We start from the raw sequence: 16,735 nt of genomic DNA, 5'->3' as shown, positions 1-16,735 counted from the left end.
TGACTATTTGCAGATGATATGGTAGTATACATAAGTGACCCCAAAAATTCTACCAGGGAACTCCTACAGCTGATAAACTCCTTCAGTAAAGAGGCAGGATACAAGATCAATTCAGAAAAATCAGTAGCCCTCCTATACACAAATGATAAAAGTCAGAGAAACATCACCCTTTACAATAGCCACAAATAATATAAAATACCTTGGGATAACACTAACTAAACAAATGAAGGACCTTTTGGATAAGAACTTTAAATCTATAAAGAAAGAAACTGAAGAAGATATCAGAAAATGGAAGGATCTCCTATGCTCATGGATAGGTAGGATTAACATAGTAAAAATGGCGATCTTATCAAAAGCAATCTACAGATTCAATGCAATCCCCATCAAAATAACAACACAATTCTTCACAGACTTGGAAAGAACAACACTCAACTTCATATGGAAAAACAAAAGACCCAGGATAGCTAAAAGAACCCTGTATAATAAAGCAACCTCTGGAGGCATCACCATCCCTGACCTCAAGCTCTACTATAGAGCTATAGTAATAAAAACAGCCTGGTACTGGTATAAAAAACTGATATACAGACCAATGGAATCTAATTGAAGACCCTGACATTAATCCACGCACATATGAACACCTGATTTTTGACAAAGAAGCCAAAACTATACAATGGAAAAAAGAAAGCATCTTCAACAAATGGTGCTGGCATAACTGGATGTCAATATGTAAAAGATTACAAATAGATCCATATCTGTCACCATGCACAAAACTCAAGTCCAAGTGGATCAAAGACACCACCCCCCCAAGGTCTTGACATGTCTCCTTCCAGAACCATGAGGGCAGGGGTTCTGTGGAGGGCTTAGCTTGCTGTCTGTTGTGGATCTGAGGACAGTGTGACATTTAGCTTTTGCTGTGGCTGGGTATGCACTCACTCCCAGTGCTCTTTCCTGTGAAGTTGGCAGTGCCAGGGGAAGTGGTGGAATATTTAGACTTAGGTCCACCTGGGAGGTCCTCTGGTTTCAGTGCTGTTCACAGAAGGGTTATGTGGCTCTGGAGGAGCCTCTGTCACCCTCTGAGAGGAGCCTAAGAGCCATAGCTCAGTCCCTCCCAGCTCCCAGCCTCTGTGTGGTAGCATGATCTTCCTATTGCAGCCAAGGTAAGACCCCATGGAGCTGGCACAGTGACATTTCCAAAGCTGCGAGCTAAATAAACCTCTGCTCAAAATGATTGAGCACAACTCCTCAGAGGCTATGGAGCCTCAGTCCCAGATGCTCTGGGCAGTGGTGTGTCTGATTTATAGCCTCGGGTGTCCCAATTAGCTGCTGCCTCGGAACAAATGGCCCTGTGGTTTCACCAGGGATGGCCACTTGTCATCTGCATGGTCTCTGCACTGAGACCCCAAGTGGGCTGGTTTATGCTGTGATGCCTGCTTGCATGGTACTGCTGGTACCGGTGCATTGTGGGTACCTCCGTTGTTCTGCAATGTCCTACTGTTCTGGGCAGACCCCAAGTGTGGCTACAGGTGACACCAAAGACCATATGGTCCTGTTGTTCTTTCTGACCACTGGTCTTTCTCCCAAATTGTAACTTATAAGTAGAACTCAGCCTCCAAGGTCCAACTCATCCTCAGCATTGCCCTTTTTATTTGGGGCAGGAAGCCTTGCCTCCCTGCTGCATGTGGGATACAGTGCACTAGGATCCTTATTTTCCCTCCTGGCAGTGAACTCTGAGATGGCAGGGCCTGGGTCATCAAATGCTGGCTATGTGGTCAGTGCCTGGAGACTGCCATCAGGTGACAGGCATCTTAGGGCAAAGGCTTCCAGACACAGTACAGATTCAGAAGCCAGAGTCCACAAAGGACCCCCTAACCTGACTGATAGAGGTAACAGCTCAGGCCAGTGGGGCTGCTGTTCATATTCCTACATCAGAGCAGACAAAAGTGGACGATGGGCGGGTTGTAAGCTCATAGCTGGTTCACCGAAAAATACACACAGGAAGTTAGTTGCATAAAATTTGAGGGCTGAGCCCAGACTAGTGCCCAGCAGGACATGTCTGTGTGTCCAGCCCATGTGATGATGGTGACGAGGACACCAGCCATGCCTGCCTTGTTAGGGTCATCTGTACCAGTGTGGAGGTCAGGCTCTCCTGCCCACTGTTAAGAAATCCCTGACAAAAGGGGCACCGTGGCAGTGTGGCAGAAGGGGGAGAGGAGGGCTGTGGCACGTCCCTTGGCACAAGCAGCAGCTGTAATTCATGCCAGAGTTGCAATTGTTAGCATCCCCAACCCCAGTAAAACAACACTGACCCAAATGACCCTATCAGCTCCCAGCGGTGGCCTGGCTTCTCCTGGACAAAGCCAGCTCCCCGGGCTTCGGTTGAATTTGCTCATTGAGGGCCGTCCCAGTTCAGGGTGAACTGCAACCTACCTTTGTATAGAACTGAGCTGCAGGCTGGCCACTACTCCTGTGACAACTATCACAGCAACCAGTCCGGCTGCCAGTAGACTGCTTCAGGACCTCAAGGCTATCCAGCTTTGCCCAGAGATGCTGCCATGTCCCCTGGCTCAGAGAGTGACCAATTCCATTGTTCTTTGCTTACATCAACGGACACAGCCATGTTTCATGCAAGCCTCTTAGTTGCTCTCCATCAGAGCTGCATGGCATGTCCTTGATACATGGTACCTGGTCCTTACACCACCCTCCAGAGATGGCCTGGCACATCATCCCATTGCCCCAGCTTGTGCCCCTAGGTTCTGGTCACTGGCTGTCACTGTGGAGCAAGAGCCTCTGTCCTGGGACAGGTGTCCCTTGTTGCTGCCTATTTCCAGCAGAGGAACCAGCCACCCCTTCAGACAGCAGGAACCCCACAAAGGCCCTGGCAGAGGAACCAGCCACCCCTTCAGACAGCAGGAACCCCACAAAGGCAAACCAGCCACCCCTTCAGACAGCAGGAACCCCACGAAGGCCCCGGCAGAGGAACCAGCCACCCCTTCAGACAGCAGGAACCCCACAAAGGCTGTACTGCCACCTCCCTGGGGTCCAGAAGATTGGATCTCCAGATTTTCTATAGTTGGAGAATGCTTCCCCCCAACAGTCCTATCAAACAGTCCAATAAAGAGAACCAGATTGTGGTGAACAGTGACAAGGTCCCCATGGCCAGATCCAAACCCCAGGTACCAGGACACACTGCTCTGTCCTGTCACACCTGGCTTGTTTGTCTTCTGCAGATCCAACAAGGGTCTACACTGCACACTGCCAGGTGGGCAAGACCTCATTCTCCCAAAAGGCACAGTTGTAGTCTACATGGTGCAGCTCCTGACCTAAGGAAGCAAAGTACTTAAAAGGCACTATTTCTGTGATTATAGCTTTCTTGAAAAAGTATTTTATTAATACACTTGGAAGTACAAATGGAAAAGAATAAATATGTGATTCTACCTGGTCAGCCGAGTGAGCCACAAGACCTTGTCTGTGCTCAGGGTCTACCTCAGTGCTTGGGAAGGAGACCTGGGCAGTAGCCGAGGGGGGGCTGCTCAGTGCACAGCACTGGGGGAGGGGGTGTACTGATGAGTACCAGGTCGAGGACCCGAGGGTGCCCTGGTCAAGGCTGTACTGACCCACCTCCTATGCTGCAGCATGAGGCCTAGGAAAGGGTTTCACAAAGCAGTGTGTGTCTCAGATGTGGCCTTTTGAAGGTCATTTCTGTCACTTCTCAATTCTGGGTCTCAGCTGGGTGCAGCGAGCCTGTGGACCCATGTGAGGTGAGGGAGTCACTGGCACTCAAGGGCTGTCCTCAGGGTCCCAGCGTGCTGGTGAGAACGGTGCCCAAGCTGTCCACCGCAGGAGGAAGTTAGCTGGGGCACCAGGCAGATGGAGGGTGAGGCAAAATCTGGCATCTGCTCACACTGGACATGTGTGAGTCAACCTCAGTAGACAGTTACACCAACATCTCAGGTGCCAGCATCCACACCTGAGGGTGTTTGCCACTCACTGGCCATCCTCAACTTGCTCGGGAAAGTGGCTGAAAGGCCTGTCAGGGCTGACAAATGTCCCTCACATTTCTGGACTAGCACACATGGGACATCTGTGATGGGGACACGGGTTCTCAAGTCCTGAAAGAAGACACAATTGTGAATCCTGAAGGGGGCGGAGCCTACACAGGTAGATGTCGGCCCGTGAACACAAAGGAACACACAGGCTTTAGATGTGTTGCCACCCAAGTGGAGGCCGCCTCTGGGACCCTGTGACCGAGTGACTGGCAGGTGGTGGATAGGTGGTCCTCAGTATGCAATCTTCCAGTGTGTGGGCTGCTCACAGGCTTTCTCCTGGTCTCCACAAAACCGGTTGTATGTTGTCTTGGGGTCCAACCCTAAAATCTCTCTCTCTTCATGAATCCGAAAAGAAAATGTGGAGACTGAGGTGCCAATAAAAAACCTGCAGAGTAATGAGAGGTTACCTGGGACCAGCAATGGATTTATTAGTCACACACACACACACACACACACACACACACACACACACACACACACATGCATGCGCCTGCATGGGTCATCCCATGCTTCAGCACCCACTCCGCCTTGCAGACACCCATGCATCTCTCCACTACAGATAGAGACCTCCACCTTGCTACACAACAAACACCAAGGACTCTGTGTCCATCTTGATACACTGGCAGTGGCAGGGACTATCTACATACAAGCTGTCATAGCTAAGGGAGCCCCTTTTCCAGGGTCCTTCAGGTTCCTGGGGTGACAAAGAGATGCCGCCAGCCCTGACTCCTGTACCCTGGTCCTCTGATGGCACCTAGTGACCAACTGATCCAAGAGAAGTTCTAGAATGCTACATTACATGACTATCCTGGAACTCTGGGGCCTTAGGTGCACCCCACCTGTGGAGGCAAGTATCGGGTGCGCTGTGCTGATGACAATCAGCTGTATGAAGCACCTTCTGAGCTGGGAATTGTAGTCAGTTCCTGAGACACAGCTTGTGTCTAGTGGATCCTTGGAAGAACCCCAGGCAGAGAGAAAGGGCAAGCTCAGAGCCTCCTCAGAGAGCACTAATAGGGAAAGAGACAGAATGGCCTGGCTCTCCATCATGCACACTGCACAAATCATGCCTGCAGGAGAGCAGCCAGACCCACAGAGATCAAGAATGAGGCCCTCACCTGCCTACCCCTGGTGCTGGGATGGTGTCAGCGGGAACCGCAGAGGCCAGTACACAGCAGAAAAGCAGTGGTCACGGAGAGAAAAGCAGCAGGGCAAGATGGGCACCTAGCCTTCTAGCACTAAGTGTGCACACTCCGAGCACCTCCGCATCTGGAGCCACAAGGAAAGGCACACATTCTGCCTTGATTCCCATTCTACTTGGGCATTCTAACCTGGGCCCACCCGGAGGGGCCCGCAGCTGACGTACAGAGGAGGGCTGCAGGGCCAGCAGCCCTCACGGTCTCCCAGAGTGCTGAGACAGAGGCCTTTGGCTGCAGGCAGCCCTGTGTGGCTTCAGCAGCACAAACATGCCAAGGAGGCCAAGCAGCCTGGGCAGGGTACATCCCTCGGGCAGACAGGAGCAGAAGAGGTCTGGGTACACTCCATGGAGCATGTGTGCGGGAAAGACCTGAAGAGTCCAGACCCACAGAGCCAAGGAGACACTGGGCTGGGTGTGACAGTTTAGAGAGGAATGAAGCAAAATGGGGCCAGAGAAGGTGGATGGCCGCAGCTACCTGCTCAACTGCTAAGTACCGGGGCAACAGGAACTCTGAAAGGAGCCAACACCCCCCCTCCATCCCACCCCCTGGCAAGCTGGACAGGCACCTGGCATGCGCGCAGATCCACTGATCAATGATGGCCACGCCCCCATCCTTGTACAGCTCCAGCTCTTCCCAAGTGGGCTCAAACCTCACCATTTCTGGAAGTAGCTTCCTCAGTTCTTCCTGCTCTGCGAGGCAAAGGAGAGGCTGCTGACCCCCCACGATGAACAGGTGCACTGCGGAGGGTCATCACGACTGCCTACACCTGCCCAGCATCCAACCGGCGGTAAGAGGCCTAGCGAAGCATAGGCTGAGAACTGCCTACCCTTCCTGATGGCATCTGTGGCCACGAACACCTTGTCCAGCCGGTGAGTCTTCATGAGGCTGCGGATCTTCTTCACGGCCCCCTCCAGGCTGGGCACGTCCTCCCTGTGGCCCCAGATGAAGTCCTTTCTTCTCAGGTGGACTCCGAGGTAGGGGCCGCCCAGCGCCGAGCCCAGTTTGACCTACGAAAGGCAGGGATGTGGGCAAAAGATGAGGAGAGTTCGCCTGGTGTCTTGGGAAGCAAAGGGACAAACGTGTCCTCGAAAGTAACCCTCCAGCCTGAGTCTCACACAGAATCTCCTGGTGGAAATGGATGTCTCGGTAAGACCACGAAGGAATCAATCATCACAAATGCTTTATTTGAGCCAAATAAAGACCATAAATGAACTACCAGGAAAAAATGGGGAAAAAAAGCTATTTAATACTTTCTTCTAGGCAAGACCACCCACAGGCCAAACAGAGGAGGTGCCAACCATGCCAGTCAAAAGGAAAGATGACACAGGAAACGCAGCGTTGAGGGGAAAGGACACATACAGCAAGGAAAGGGCAACACAGGACCAAAGGACTGAAGGAGCTTGTTGTAGAATATTATTTTAAGACGTGTTAAGTTTGTGCTGTGGAACATTTTTCTAATGATGCTAAGATGTGTTGCATTCTTTTCTGTTGCATTTGTTTAACTGTGAAGCTGTGTTACTTCGCCTGTCTGAAACATCTGATAGTCTAATAAAGCGCTGAACAGCTAATAGCGAGGCGGGAGAAAGGATAGGCGGGGCTGGCAGGCAGAGAGAATAAAAGGAGAAATCTAGAAGAAGATGAGGATCTAGGAACAAGAAAAGAAGAACGAACAAGAAAACAAGAAGAGGATGCTAGGGGCCAGTCGCACAGCTGCAGAGCCGCACAGCTGCAGAGCCGCACAGCTGCAGAGCCGCACCGCCAGCCACTCAGCCAGCCACGGAGTAAGAGTGAAAGTCAGATATACAGAAGTAAGAAAAGGAAAAAGCCCAGAGGCAAAAAGACAAATGGGATCATTTAAAGTTAAGAAAAACTGGCTACAAACAAGCCAAGCTAAGGCCGGGCATTTATAATTAAGAATAAGCTTCAGTGTGCGATTTAATTGGGAGCTGGGTGGCAGGCCCCCCCAAAAGCACCAAGAGAGCAAAACCAACCAACTACAGGAGCTCTGGGACAGGCGGGCTGGCCTGCTTCCTTTCTGCTGTGTGGAGGCCACAGACAATGCTGATGACTCATCTTTCAATGCCTACTTCTCCTTAGGGTGCCCCCTGCCACTTCCTTCTTTCCCTTTTTTTTTGTAATATTTTTATTTGAGACAAGGTCTCTCTACTTAGCCCAGTCTCGCCTTCCTGCTTCCACCTCTGAAGACTGGGGTCATAGGTATGTACCACCATGCTGGCAAGAATCTGCAGATTTTACCCAAAACAAACAAATAAATAAATAAATAAATAAATAAATACACACACACACACACACATATATCTCCTATTTTATGTTAACAATAATGTTCCCACTTCAATAAAGAGAATCTGTGTAAGTCCTGTCCATAACTCTGCACCAAGACAAGGATTCAGAGGGGCTTGCCCCGTAGCTCTCCTGAAGGTCAGATAATGGGTGTCACTCATGTCTGGAATAAAATAGCCAGAGGACAGACATGCTAGCTTAAGAGCTGAGCCCATCCCTAGCTCCTTCCCAGCCAAGAGCAGCACAGCTACCTTCATCCGCGTCCAGTCTTCCTCCGGGGCCATCCTATCAGCGGCATCGGTGGAGTTGAGGTGCTGGCTCCTGAACTCGTCTCCCACAGCCCGCAAGTGCTTTGCAAATACCATGCTGCGCCGGGTCTGCACGAACAGGGCTGAGCTGAGTGTCACGAGGCCTTCGGATGAATGAGCAGTCACAACTTCACTATCCAGCACCTGCCCCTCCTCTCCGCAGGCTGCCTGCCACTGGCCAGGCTCCTCCACCCTCCTAGCTGGGGCCTTCTGTGCCAACTCAGGGCCTCTAGTTAATCCCTAAGCACTCACACAGCAGTGGTGTCACCCACAGAGATGGGGACAGGCCCATGTAGGGCCACTTCAGGGAGGGGCCCCCTCCCCCAGGCAGCCCCAGAGCCAGGCCTGTCTAGGCTGCAAGACTGGCCTGCACCATCTGCCCTTGGCCAGCAATGCCATGCAGCCTCATGGCCTCCGTGTCTGCCCAGCTCCTGGCTTTATATTTTGCCTGATTCATGCTTCATTTTTTCTAATCTGAACCAAACTGGATGACCGTGTCTCTGTTGCAAACCAGATGCTTTTAGGGGCAGGGTTGCTGTTCCCAGCCTGACACCTGCTCAGGTCAGCCAGTGTTCCCTCCAAGCAGAAATGGTTCGTGGTGTTGGGACTCACAGCACAAAGTGTGAGAAATGGCACAAGTGTAGCCACAAACAGGTGCAGAAAGGACAAGTCAAGGGCTGCATGCTACCCACGGCAAGACCGCTATGTTTACAGCATGGAGCATTGTCCAGCAGAGCACCCAAGGCTCACCCCATCCTTGAATCACTCAGTACCACAGCAGGCTCTGCAGTAAAAGCAGACAGTTCCCTGCTTCACAGCCATGATTTCACAGCCCAGGGTTTCAGTCAGCAAGGGTGAAAGTTGCTGTTGAATGTTAAGTTTTCAAAACATGAACATACGCAGAGGCCACTGTGAGGTACTCACATCCCAGTACTCTCTGCCTCCATAGTGGTCATGAAGCAGGTTTTCAGCTCGGTCCAGCATCACAGACCTGCATTTAAATAAGGGAAAAAAAAAAAGGCTTCAACCAGTCTAAGAGTTAAAATGTTTATATTTGCACTTTCCAAGAATGGGAAAGCCTTGGGCCCCAACAGTGAAAGTCTGTTGGAGACCCTAAATGGGAGTATCCAGCAAGTCCTTGCAGCGCTGTGAGCGGGGGAGAGGACATTAGCAGAAAACCCAGCAGTGCACTAAATGAACACGCTGCCAGAGTCCGGTGAGTGTGCCAAGGATCTGTCACCTATCACGCAGGGGAGCAAGGCACGTGGCTGGGGGTTCCACAAGGCACGAGGACATACTCACTCCTGTTACAAAGGAAATCACCTCACTCAAGGAAGAGGGCCATGCTGGGGGTTTCCATGTCTCAAGCTCACACTGCCATCTTCCCGACAGGACCGGGGACTGAGGAAGTGAGCCTGCCTGTCACCAAAGCCTTTCCACTCACCACAGATTTCAGCTCTAAGGGGACATGGAAACTGAAACTCACAGTGGAACCCAGAGGACTTAAGGACACTGAGATGACACAGGGTGGAGCAGAAACCCAGAAGCCTTTCCACATAGGCTGATGCATTTACCTGTGTGCAAACATATCAATTTTACAGAAAAGATAAGGGTAAAATATTAAACTTGGGGCTTCACAGACTAATTTCAAAGGATCCCCAGTCAGAAACGAGCAGACAACAGACTCTTTCTCCTTAACTCTCCCAGGTTACAGAGTCTGGGGCTTTGCATGGGCAGCAGCTTTATACCAATGGCTCAGATGACCCCCATGAAAAGTGCACCCACCACGGCCATTTCAGTTCTGGGCACAAGCCTACATTTCTACTTCAGCAATGTGTGCACAAAGGACTCTCTACAAAAATGCTCCAGTTTGTAGCAACTTAGACCTAGAACCAGCAAACCCCCAGATGAGCTGATTCCATGAGCTCACTTTGATTGGTGCAGAGGCTAAAACTGTGGGGATGGCCATGCGTCCCAACAATGCCCAAGGTGCTCAGCTAAGTGAGGGCATGAACAAGGAGCCATGTGGAGAATGCCTAGAGGGCATCCACCTGTGTTTAAGACGTAGCCACACGTGCAAAGAGGAGTCTGGCGGAAGGGCATTCCTAAAGCGAAATGGGAAAGTCAGTAGCTGCCTCTGACTTCCACACAACACTGTTCTCTGATCATAAAATAGACAGTGATATGTGTGCCGTCACAAGTACAATTAGACAAACTGGTCAAAAGGGCACTGGGCCCCCTACATCCCCAGGGACTTCCCAAGAGGCCTGGTTAGCATCAATGCCCAACATACGTTCCTGCCTACCTCCTGGCACATGCCTGGCACTGAGCCCCGCACACATGGGGCCTAATGTCTCACAGCCTGATGATACTTTGTTGCTGAATGAGCAGCATAGAGGGTCTTAGCTGAGCAGTGTTTGGGCTTGAGCACATCCCTTTAAGCTGTCCATCACTGAAGGGTGTTGGCTTGGGGTTGCCATGGAGGCCTCTGGCAGGTGTAAGGACGGACAGTGTTGCTGAAGAGGATGGATAGATGGCTTTGCTGTGCCACAGATCTGTGATCTACAAGCTTAAGCCAAGCCCTCTGCAGTGTGACCTGATTCTCCTGCCCAGGGCAGTGCTGGTCAGCTACTTGCCTCCTGTGGTGGAGACCGGGGGGTGGGGCATACCTGTTCTGCCCAAAGCTGCCTGTGCTCATTTCCCTGCTGATTTAGAAGCAGTGTCGCTACTGTGGACAGTCTCATCCTGATCAAATGTGCTGCCGCCTCGCCTTCTCTATAGTCCAACTCCTCAGTTTTTAACAGACACTGGCCGGACTTGTAGATTTCCTAATAATGTAATTGGCTAGTATTTTCCATACCTTGCTTAGCAGCTATCCCCACCCCAAGATCCAAGAGGGCGATGGTGTCTCACCTCCTCTGCCCACACAGCACCCCTCCCTCTGCTCCTGAATCACAGCCCGTCTATTCTCAGTCCCTGCCAGACTCAGCTCCATTCTAGGCCCTCAACATGAGAGGAGAAACTGACCCTACCATCATGTACCTCACAGGAACAGGCTGTTGGGTTTTGTTTGTAAATCCAGGCACTGGAATACTAAGGCCTGGTCTTGAGACAGCATTAATGCTGAACCCCAGCAGCCATGAAACGAGGGCCAGGTCCCTCCACCACATCATCTGCTTCTGCATGGGACCAGAGCCAGTCACAACATGCTCAACGGTGGCAGGGAAGCTGCAGTGTCCAGGCCCACGGCAGCTGGCCGCTCCGACCAGGCCAAGGCTAAGCAAGTGGACTCTGTGGGCAGAATCATGGCCAATGGCTCCAGAAACCTTGGAGGGGACACGGAGCCTAAGGCCTAGAGTGCCCTGACTAGCACTATGCTTAGAGCTAGCTGCTGGAGACACTGAAGGAACTGAAGGGGCAGACAGGGCTTAAGACTGTTCTTGGAATGTGGCACTCAGGCACTTCCTCACAGACTCATGCCTGCCCCCCCCCCCATTCCTGGGTAAACCCCTTCCTTATGCCTGTTACCAAGGGGAGGAGGAGCAGCTGCCCTCACCTACTGCAACCTCCTGATTCCAGAAACAGGGTGTGCTTTATGACCCCCAACCCTCAGGAGAGTAAGGACTAAGACAGTATGAGGCAAGACTTCCGAAGCCCCGGCTCAAGCCCAGAAGACGCCACCTTCCAGCCACGGCCGGGATCCCCGCAACTGTTCATGCTACCTGGACACACACACACACACACACACACACACACACACACACACACACACCCGTGCACACTCCCAGCCAGCCTAGGATCCTCATGGCTGCCCAAAGAGGAATTGCAAAGGGAAGCCACGAGTGTGTCCTGCCTCCCACGTCCACAGCTGCCACTCAGGGCACAGGGGATGGATGACAGTGTAAAGGCCAAGTGGCTTTACTGAGCAAGAAGTTCAGCAGAGTACAGACCATTCTCACACCAGAGGGCCAGAGCACAGCAGACAACCCCGGGCTGGATTCTCTCTAGGGTTCTTCTTCCAGAACACACAGTCTCCTGCAGCCTAGTCCCATGGCTGTGGAGGTGGGCACCCCACAGACCGCTGGAGGGCAGGGAAGGGCTGGGTGAGGTATCAGGATGGTGACGTACAGAGCCGTCACAGTGGAGGGCCCGGGCACTTACCGAGCAGACGTGTTCTTTAAAAGCACAGGCGCTACAATGGAAGCTGAGCCCTGGACGGACAGGCAGGAGACATTCAGACCCCGCGTTTCCTCATAGCCCCAAAACCAGCCTCTGGAAAACAGAGCCCAGCCCGTCTGTCAGCCTGCGTGCTCTCCCCCAGGACCAGATGAGGGGCGCGCACATGCAGGAGCACAGTCCTGCTGACGCCACCCCCTCGCTCTGCGGCTCTCAGGCGAGCACTATGGACAACCAGGTTCTTGTAAGAACTATGAGAAAACCCACAGAACTCAACATTTCCCAGTCATTGACGGGAGATGGGCAGTGGAGGAGGAGGTAACAGAAGCCATGGCTCAGCCAGACAGCCATGTTCTCCAAATAACTCCCCTTCCAAATGGACTCTCGAACATCACACATGGAGGGTGCTAAGTGACAGTCGGGGCTTTGGGGCTAAGACCACCATTCCCATGCCAAGCTCAAGTGTACATAAAAGGTGAGGGTAGCTGGGCATGGTACATGACTATACGCTGTGCTTCGGAGGCTAATACGGGAAGATTTTAAGTCAGAGGCCACACTGAGATACACAGTGAGAGCTATCTTTATTTTTTGGTTTTTCGAGACAGGGTTTCTCTGTAGCCTTGGAGCCTGTCCTAGACTAGCTCTGTAGACTCACAGAGATCCACCTGCCTCTGCCACCACTGCCTGGCAAGAGCTATCTTTGAACACAGAAGAACTGGAGAGATGTAGCTCAAATGGTGGAGGGCCCGCTTAGCATGCACAGGATCCTAGGTTCAATCCCCAGACCACAAAAAGTAAAGTAAGAAAGTAAGAGTGTCTTAGTGAGGCTCTTTAAAGACCCTATGAGGTGAGCTACACCAGAATGTACCAGGGCTCGGGGGCGGCCCCTTGGGACAGTCTCTGTGAACCATGTGGGGCCTGGACCACGGCACTACCTGTAATACTCATGCTTGTCCTGTGAATACAGCAGAGGGTCGATGCAGGGCCGCTCATCCACCTTCTCTTCCCAGGTGCCCTCCTTCCAGCCCTCAGCGTAACCTTGCAGGACATACACCTGGTCGATAAAGGGCCCGCCAGACTCTGAAAGAGACCCCAGAGGACATGCCACATGACAGGGACCACAGTTGCATGTACAGCTGTGCACCACACATGGATGGCTTTCGGGATTTCCAAAGAGGCCAGCAGAATCAATGGCATGAGCATGTGGCCTAGGGGGGACAGAAGGGAACGCACTGAGGTCTATTTGGCTTCTCTGTCACCTGCTTTTCCCCCACTGTCCCCTAACACACTGGAGCAGGCCGACCTTCACCCCTTCTCCTGTTGCTGCATTGCACTGTTAAGTTCCCCTCCAAAACTTGTCCCCAGCCTCAAGACCCCCAGCATGTCCCATCATCCCGTCTACTTCACCATTAATGCCCAGCGAGAGGAGTCCCAGGAAGGTTTGTGTTCCCCTTACCTGTTACTACCGCCAGAACCACCTGCCATACCCAAAGTATCAAAGAGAGGGTGTCTGGAAGATGACCCCAGTTACGCCAAGTGGCAAAAAAAAAAAAAAAAAATCAATCTCTATGTCTTCAGGTTCACACTGCATGAGGCCTGCATATGGCTGATGGACCTGAGGCCCAAGATGAGCAGCTCCCCTCACACCAATCATGCATCAGGCGCTGGGCTGGTCCTAGCACAGCTTTATCCCGGTAGTCCCACACCCACGGCACAGGCACCATCTTCCGTGGGCTTCCCCAGGCCTAGTCCAGCTGGAAGGACGGAGGTTTGGTGGCAGCGAGGAGAATCAGCCCTATGCCTCTAGATGCCATACTAAATGGCAGGGGCCCCGACTATACCTTTCCTACAGTGAGAAATCACTGCCCTTGCCCCACAGAGAGGCCTGGGCAGCTTCTCTGGGCACCCGAGACTGAGACTCAGGCAAAGGTCAGGCTATCTTAGGTGAGTCTGGCACCCTAAAAAGCCAATCCCAGCTCTTGTTTTCCAGGACCCACAAACAAGTTTGGGAGCTGGGCTAGGAAAAGGGATGTTCTAAGCATTCATTTACTGACTTTGCATCTTCAGCCTGAATGAAAAAGAAAAAATACTTGCGTTCCCATGTTCCCAGGACTGACTACAATGCAGAGCACGTTTGGTGGTGATGAGATCTGGATAGAGAACCACGTCCTGGAAATACATCCTCCTGAGGCAGCAGTTCTGAGCAGGGGGCAGAGGTCATGGAGGAGGAAGGATCTGATGTACACCACTGGTACCAGCCAGTGCAGCAGAAGAAAGGATCTGTCTTCCCACCAAAGCCACAGTCAACTCTAAACACCTCTGCACCCAGGAAAGCTTGATGCCTCTCACCAAGTGGAAGCAGGGTGAAGTCAAGCAGGAGGCCTCTTCACAGATCCCTCACCAGCGTGGTGCAATCCACACAGGTTTGCATCTCTCAGCTAAGATGGCCTTTGCTTTCTCATTAGCACTCTGACCCCACCTGCCATGGCTGTTCAGCCCTGCTTCCCTGGAGACACCACGGAAGCAAGCGCTACAGCAGGGCTAAGTGGAAAGTGCCAGCCAGGCTGGGCCAGGACGCCGGACGTCTACATCAGGAAAGCCTCCCAGCTCGATGCCCGGCCTCACCTGCAATGAACTGCTCATACTCAATGACGGGGATGTTTTTATTGAGACTCGGAAGATCAAAAAACTCGGACCAGGGAATCCGGACCTGATGGATGTCAGGGCTTTGCCAGTGGTACAGCCGGCCCCATGGGGGCAGGACAAGCACCCACTCCTCAGTCTTCAGCAGCGTCTTCAGCAAGGATGCAACCCGGATATAGACATCCCTGCGGAGATTGAAGCCTTCTGGGGGGTTGACATCATACAGAAGGTACCTGAACAGGGAGCAAGACACAGGCTTTATGAGGACCCTTCACAGAGCACCCATTCCCAGCTTGCAGAGAGGGTAGTTACCATGTGGCAATGACCTGCAGAGCTCATGAGTGCAAACAGCAGACAGCGCTGTGTGACAATTCTCAATGTCAGTGGAACCTCAGAGGCCAAGCCTGAGAATCAGTACCATAGCCATTTCCAGGCTGTCTAGTCCAAAGGCCCCTTCATACTCTGAACAATTACTGAGGCCCACAAAGGGCTGTGTTTATCCAGGGATGCCAAACCTCTGACAGTGAGGCATGATGTTGTCATCAATAAATATGGTGGGCTGCATTCATAGCTATCCTGATATGTGTGTGGCCAGTGGATACAGGTTGGACATGTCTGGTTTACGAATTAGACCTACTGACAGCTCCTGTGAGGAAGCTAAGGCTAGAAGTATCCATTCACTAGAAAAGAGCAACAATCTCATTATGTTATCAAAGATTATTTTAAGTGAAGAATGAGCATCTTCACCATAAAAACAGTGAAGAGGATGGTAGGTAATGCTTTTAATTTTTGAAAATCTATTTTGGGTCTGGCCATACCTGGGTTCTCCAGGTGTTTTTGCATTAAGCCCACTGTGATAATCACAGGCTTGGCTGGCCGGTGGAAAAACTCCCCAGTACATTAATGACACTTGAGAAAGTCAAATAGCAATGTAGGTTCTAAAACTTTAGACCCTCGCCAAAGCAAGATTCAATACCGGGCAGGCTTTACGCACACCGTCACTGGCTTTGCTTGAACCGGACCCGTCCTGGGTTACTCTAGTTTGGGAAATACCAGCCGCGGAGGAAGACGACAGTAACTTCTGTCCTACCGCTGGCGCTCAAGATGGGCCTCGGAGCAGGACGCCTGAGCCGACCCTGGGCCAGCCAGCGTGACCAGAGCCGGACTCCACCTAGGCTCCTGGACCTTCTGGTAGAGATCTCTCGGAAGCAGACGGCCAGCTCAGACCCTTACCAAAGGCAGGGCGACCTTCGCCAAACGAGCTTCACTTACACAGTCTGCGTGCGCAGGCCCGGCCCCGCTGCCCCCGCCCTACTGCTGACCCTGTCCCAGATGCCCGGCCCGGCATGGCGTGGCCACGCTTACCGTCTGCGGGACGCCGCCCCCGACAGGATGTCCGCCGCCGACTGGCCAGGCCAGAACTCCTCTCCTGAAGCCGAGATCGGCTGCCAGAATCCCACTGCCAGCAGCAAGCAGACGACGCTGAGCGCCGCCATGGCCCCGGCGGCCACGCACTTCCGGCTACCGTACTTCCCCGCCCCCAGCCCCCCCCCCCAGATCCGGAAGCGCGCCTGTCTGTCCCGCGGAGCGCGTCTCCAGTAGCTACGGCAACGCGGCAAGGCCCGCCAAGCGCACGCGCCTCACGTCGTCCTGGGGTGGGTGGGTAGGATGTGGGCGTGTCTGGGAGGGTGAGGTCTGGGGAGGGGCGGGGCCCCAGCGGAGTGCGGCTGCCAGCGCCGTCCTTGGCCGCCGTCTTCCCGCGTTCGCTGAGCTGCACCGCGGCCGAGTTGCAGGGTCAGCATTGTGCGGTGCGCAGGATGGTCCAAGAGCAGGGAGAGCTTGCCTGGGTCTCACCCGGTATCTATGAGATGCACGATGCCAGGCATTCTGGTCGCTGAGTGTTGTACGGTCCCTTAGAACGGGGTGTGGGCAGAACTGCCCATAGGCACTGGTTATGCAGGACGCTAGGTGAGCGATCTTCCGAAGCAAGAAGGAGGACCGAGCACTGGCCTCCAGGAAAGGAGACGGACGCCAGACCTGAGGGTGGTCTCCATTCCGCGGAGCC

General features: G+C 52.8%; 1 protein-coding gene across 4 annotated transcripts; it reads right to left on the bottom strand.

Moving 5' to 3' along the window:
• Positions 1–3,354: 3,354 nt before the first annotated feature.
• Positions 3,355–16,186, bottom strand: Pofut2 (protein O-fucosyltransferase 2). 4 transcript variants are annotated; one of them, XR_004943106.1, is made up of 10 exons: positions 16,036–16,186; positions 14,653–14,903; positions 12,963–13,107; positions 12,013–12,123; positions 8,776–8,842; positions 7,795–7,920; positions 6,069–6,249; positions 5,808–5,931; positions 5,162–5,312; positions 4,372–4,431 (listed from the first exon to the last, which is right to left on the bottom strand). XR_004943106.1 is itself a non-coding variant. In XM_036168247.1 (9 exons), exons 1-9 carry the CDS (start codon positions 16,164–16,166, stop codon positions 4,278–4,280), a joined length of 1,290 nt encoding a protein of 429 aa, XP_036024140.1. In that variant the 5' UTR covers positions 16,167–16,186; the 3' UTR covers positions 3,355–4,277. The 4 variants fall into 4 exon arrangements, 2 of the variants coding, with proteins under 2 accessions (XP_036024140.1, XP_036024142.1); XR_004943107.1 differs by lacking the exon at positions 4,372–4,431 and adding an exon at positions 4,438–5,053; XM_036168247.1 differs by lacking the exon at positions 5,162–5,312 and having other exon boundaries at positions 3,355–4,431.
• Positions 16,187–16,735: the final 549 nt, after the last annotated feature.

Source organism: Onychomys torridus, chromosome 18 (genome assembly GCF_903995425.1).
Source record: "Onychomys torridus chromosome 18, mOncTor1.1, whole genome shotgun sequence".
Classification (NCBI taxonomy): Eukaryota; Metazoa; Chordata; class Mammalia; order Rodentia; family Cricetidae; genus Onychomys; species Onychomys torridus.
The sequence above is the reverse complement of the archived record's forward strand: the minus strand, read 5'-3'. Positions and strand labels throughout refer to the sequence as shown.

What these genes read in the sequence shown, in the direction of transcription:
- Pofut2 (XM_036168247.1), bottom strand. Translation starts at nt 16,166, where the DNA reads ATGGCGGCGCTCAGCGTCGTCTGCTTGCTGCTGGCAGTGGGATTCTGG. An exon ending in TTAAAGAACACGTCTGCTCG is followed by an intron (nt 8,843 to 12,012) that starts GTAAGTGCCCGG and finishes ATTTAAATGCAG; the next exon opens with GTCTGTGATGCTGGACCGAG. An exon ending in AAGACTGGACGCGGATGAAG is followed by an intron (nt 6,250 to 7,794) that starts GTAGCTGTGCTG and finishes TGCCTTTCGTAG; the next exon opens with GTCAAACTGGGCTCGGCGCT.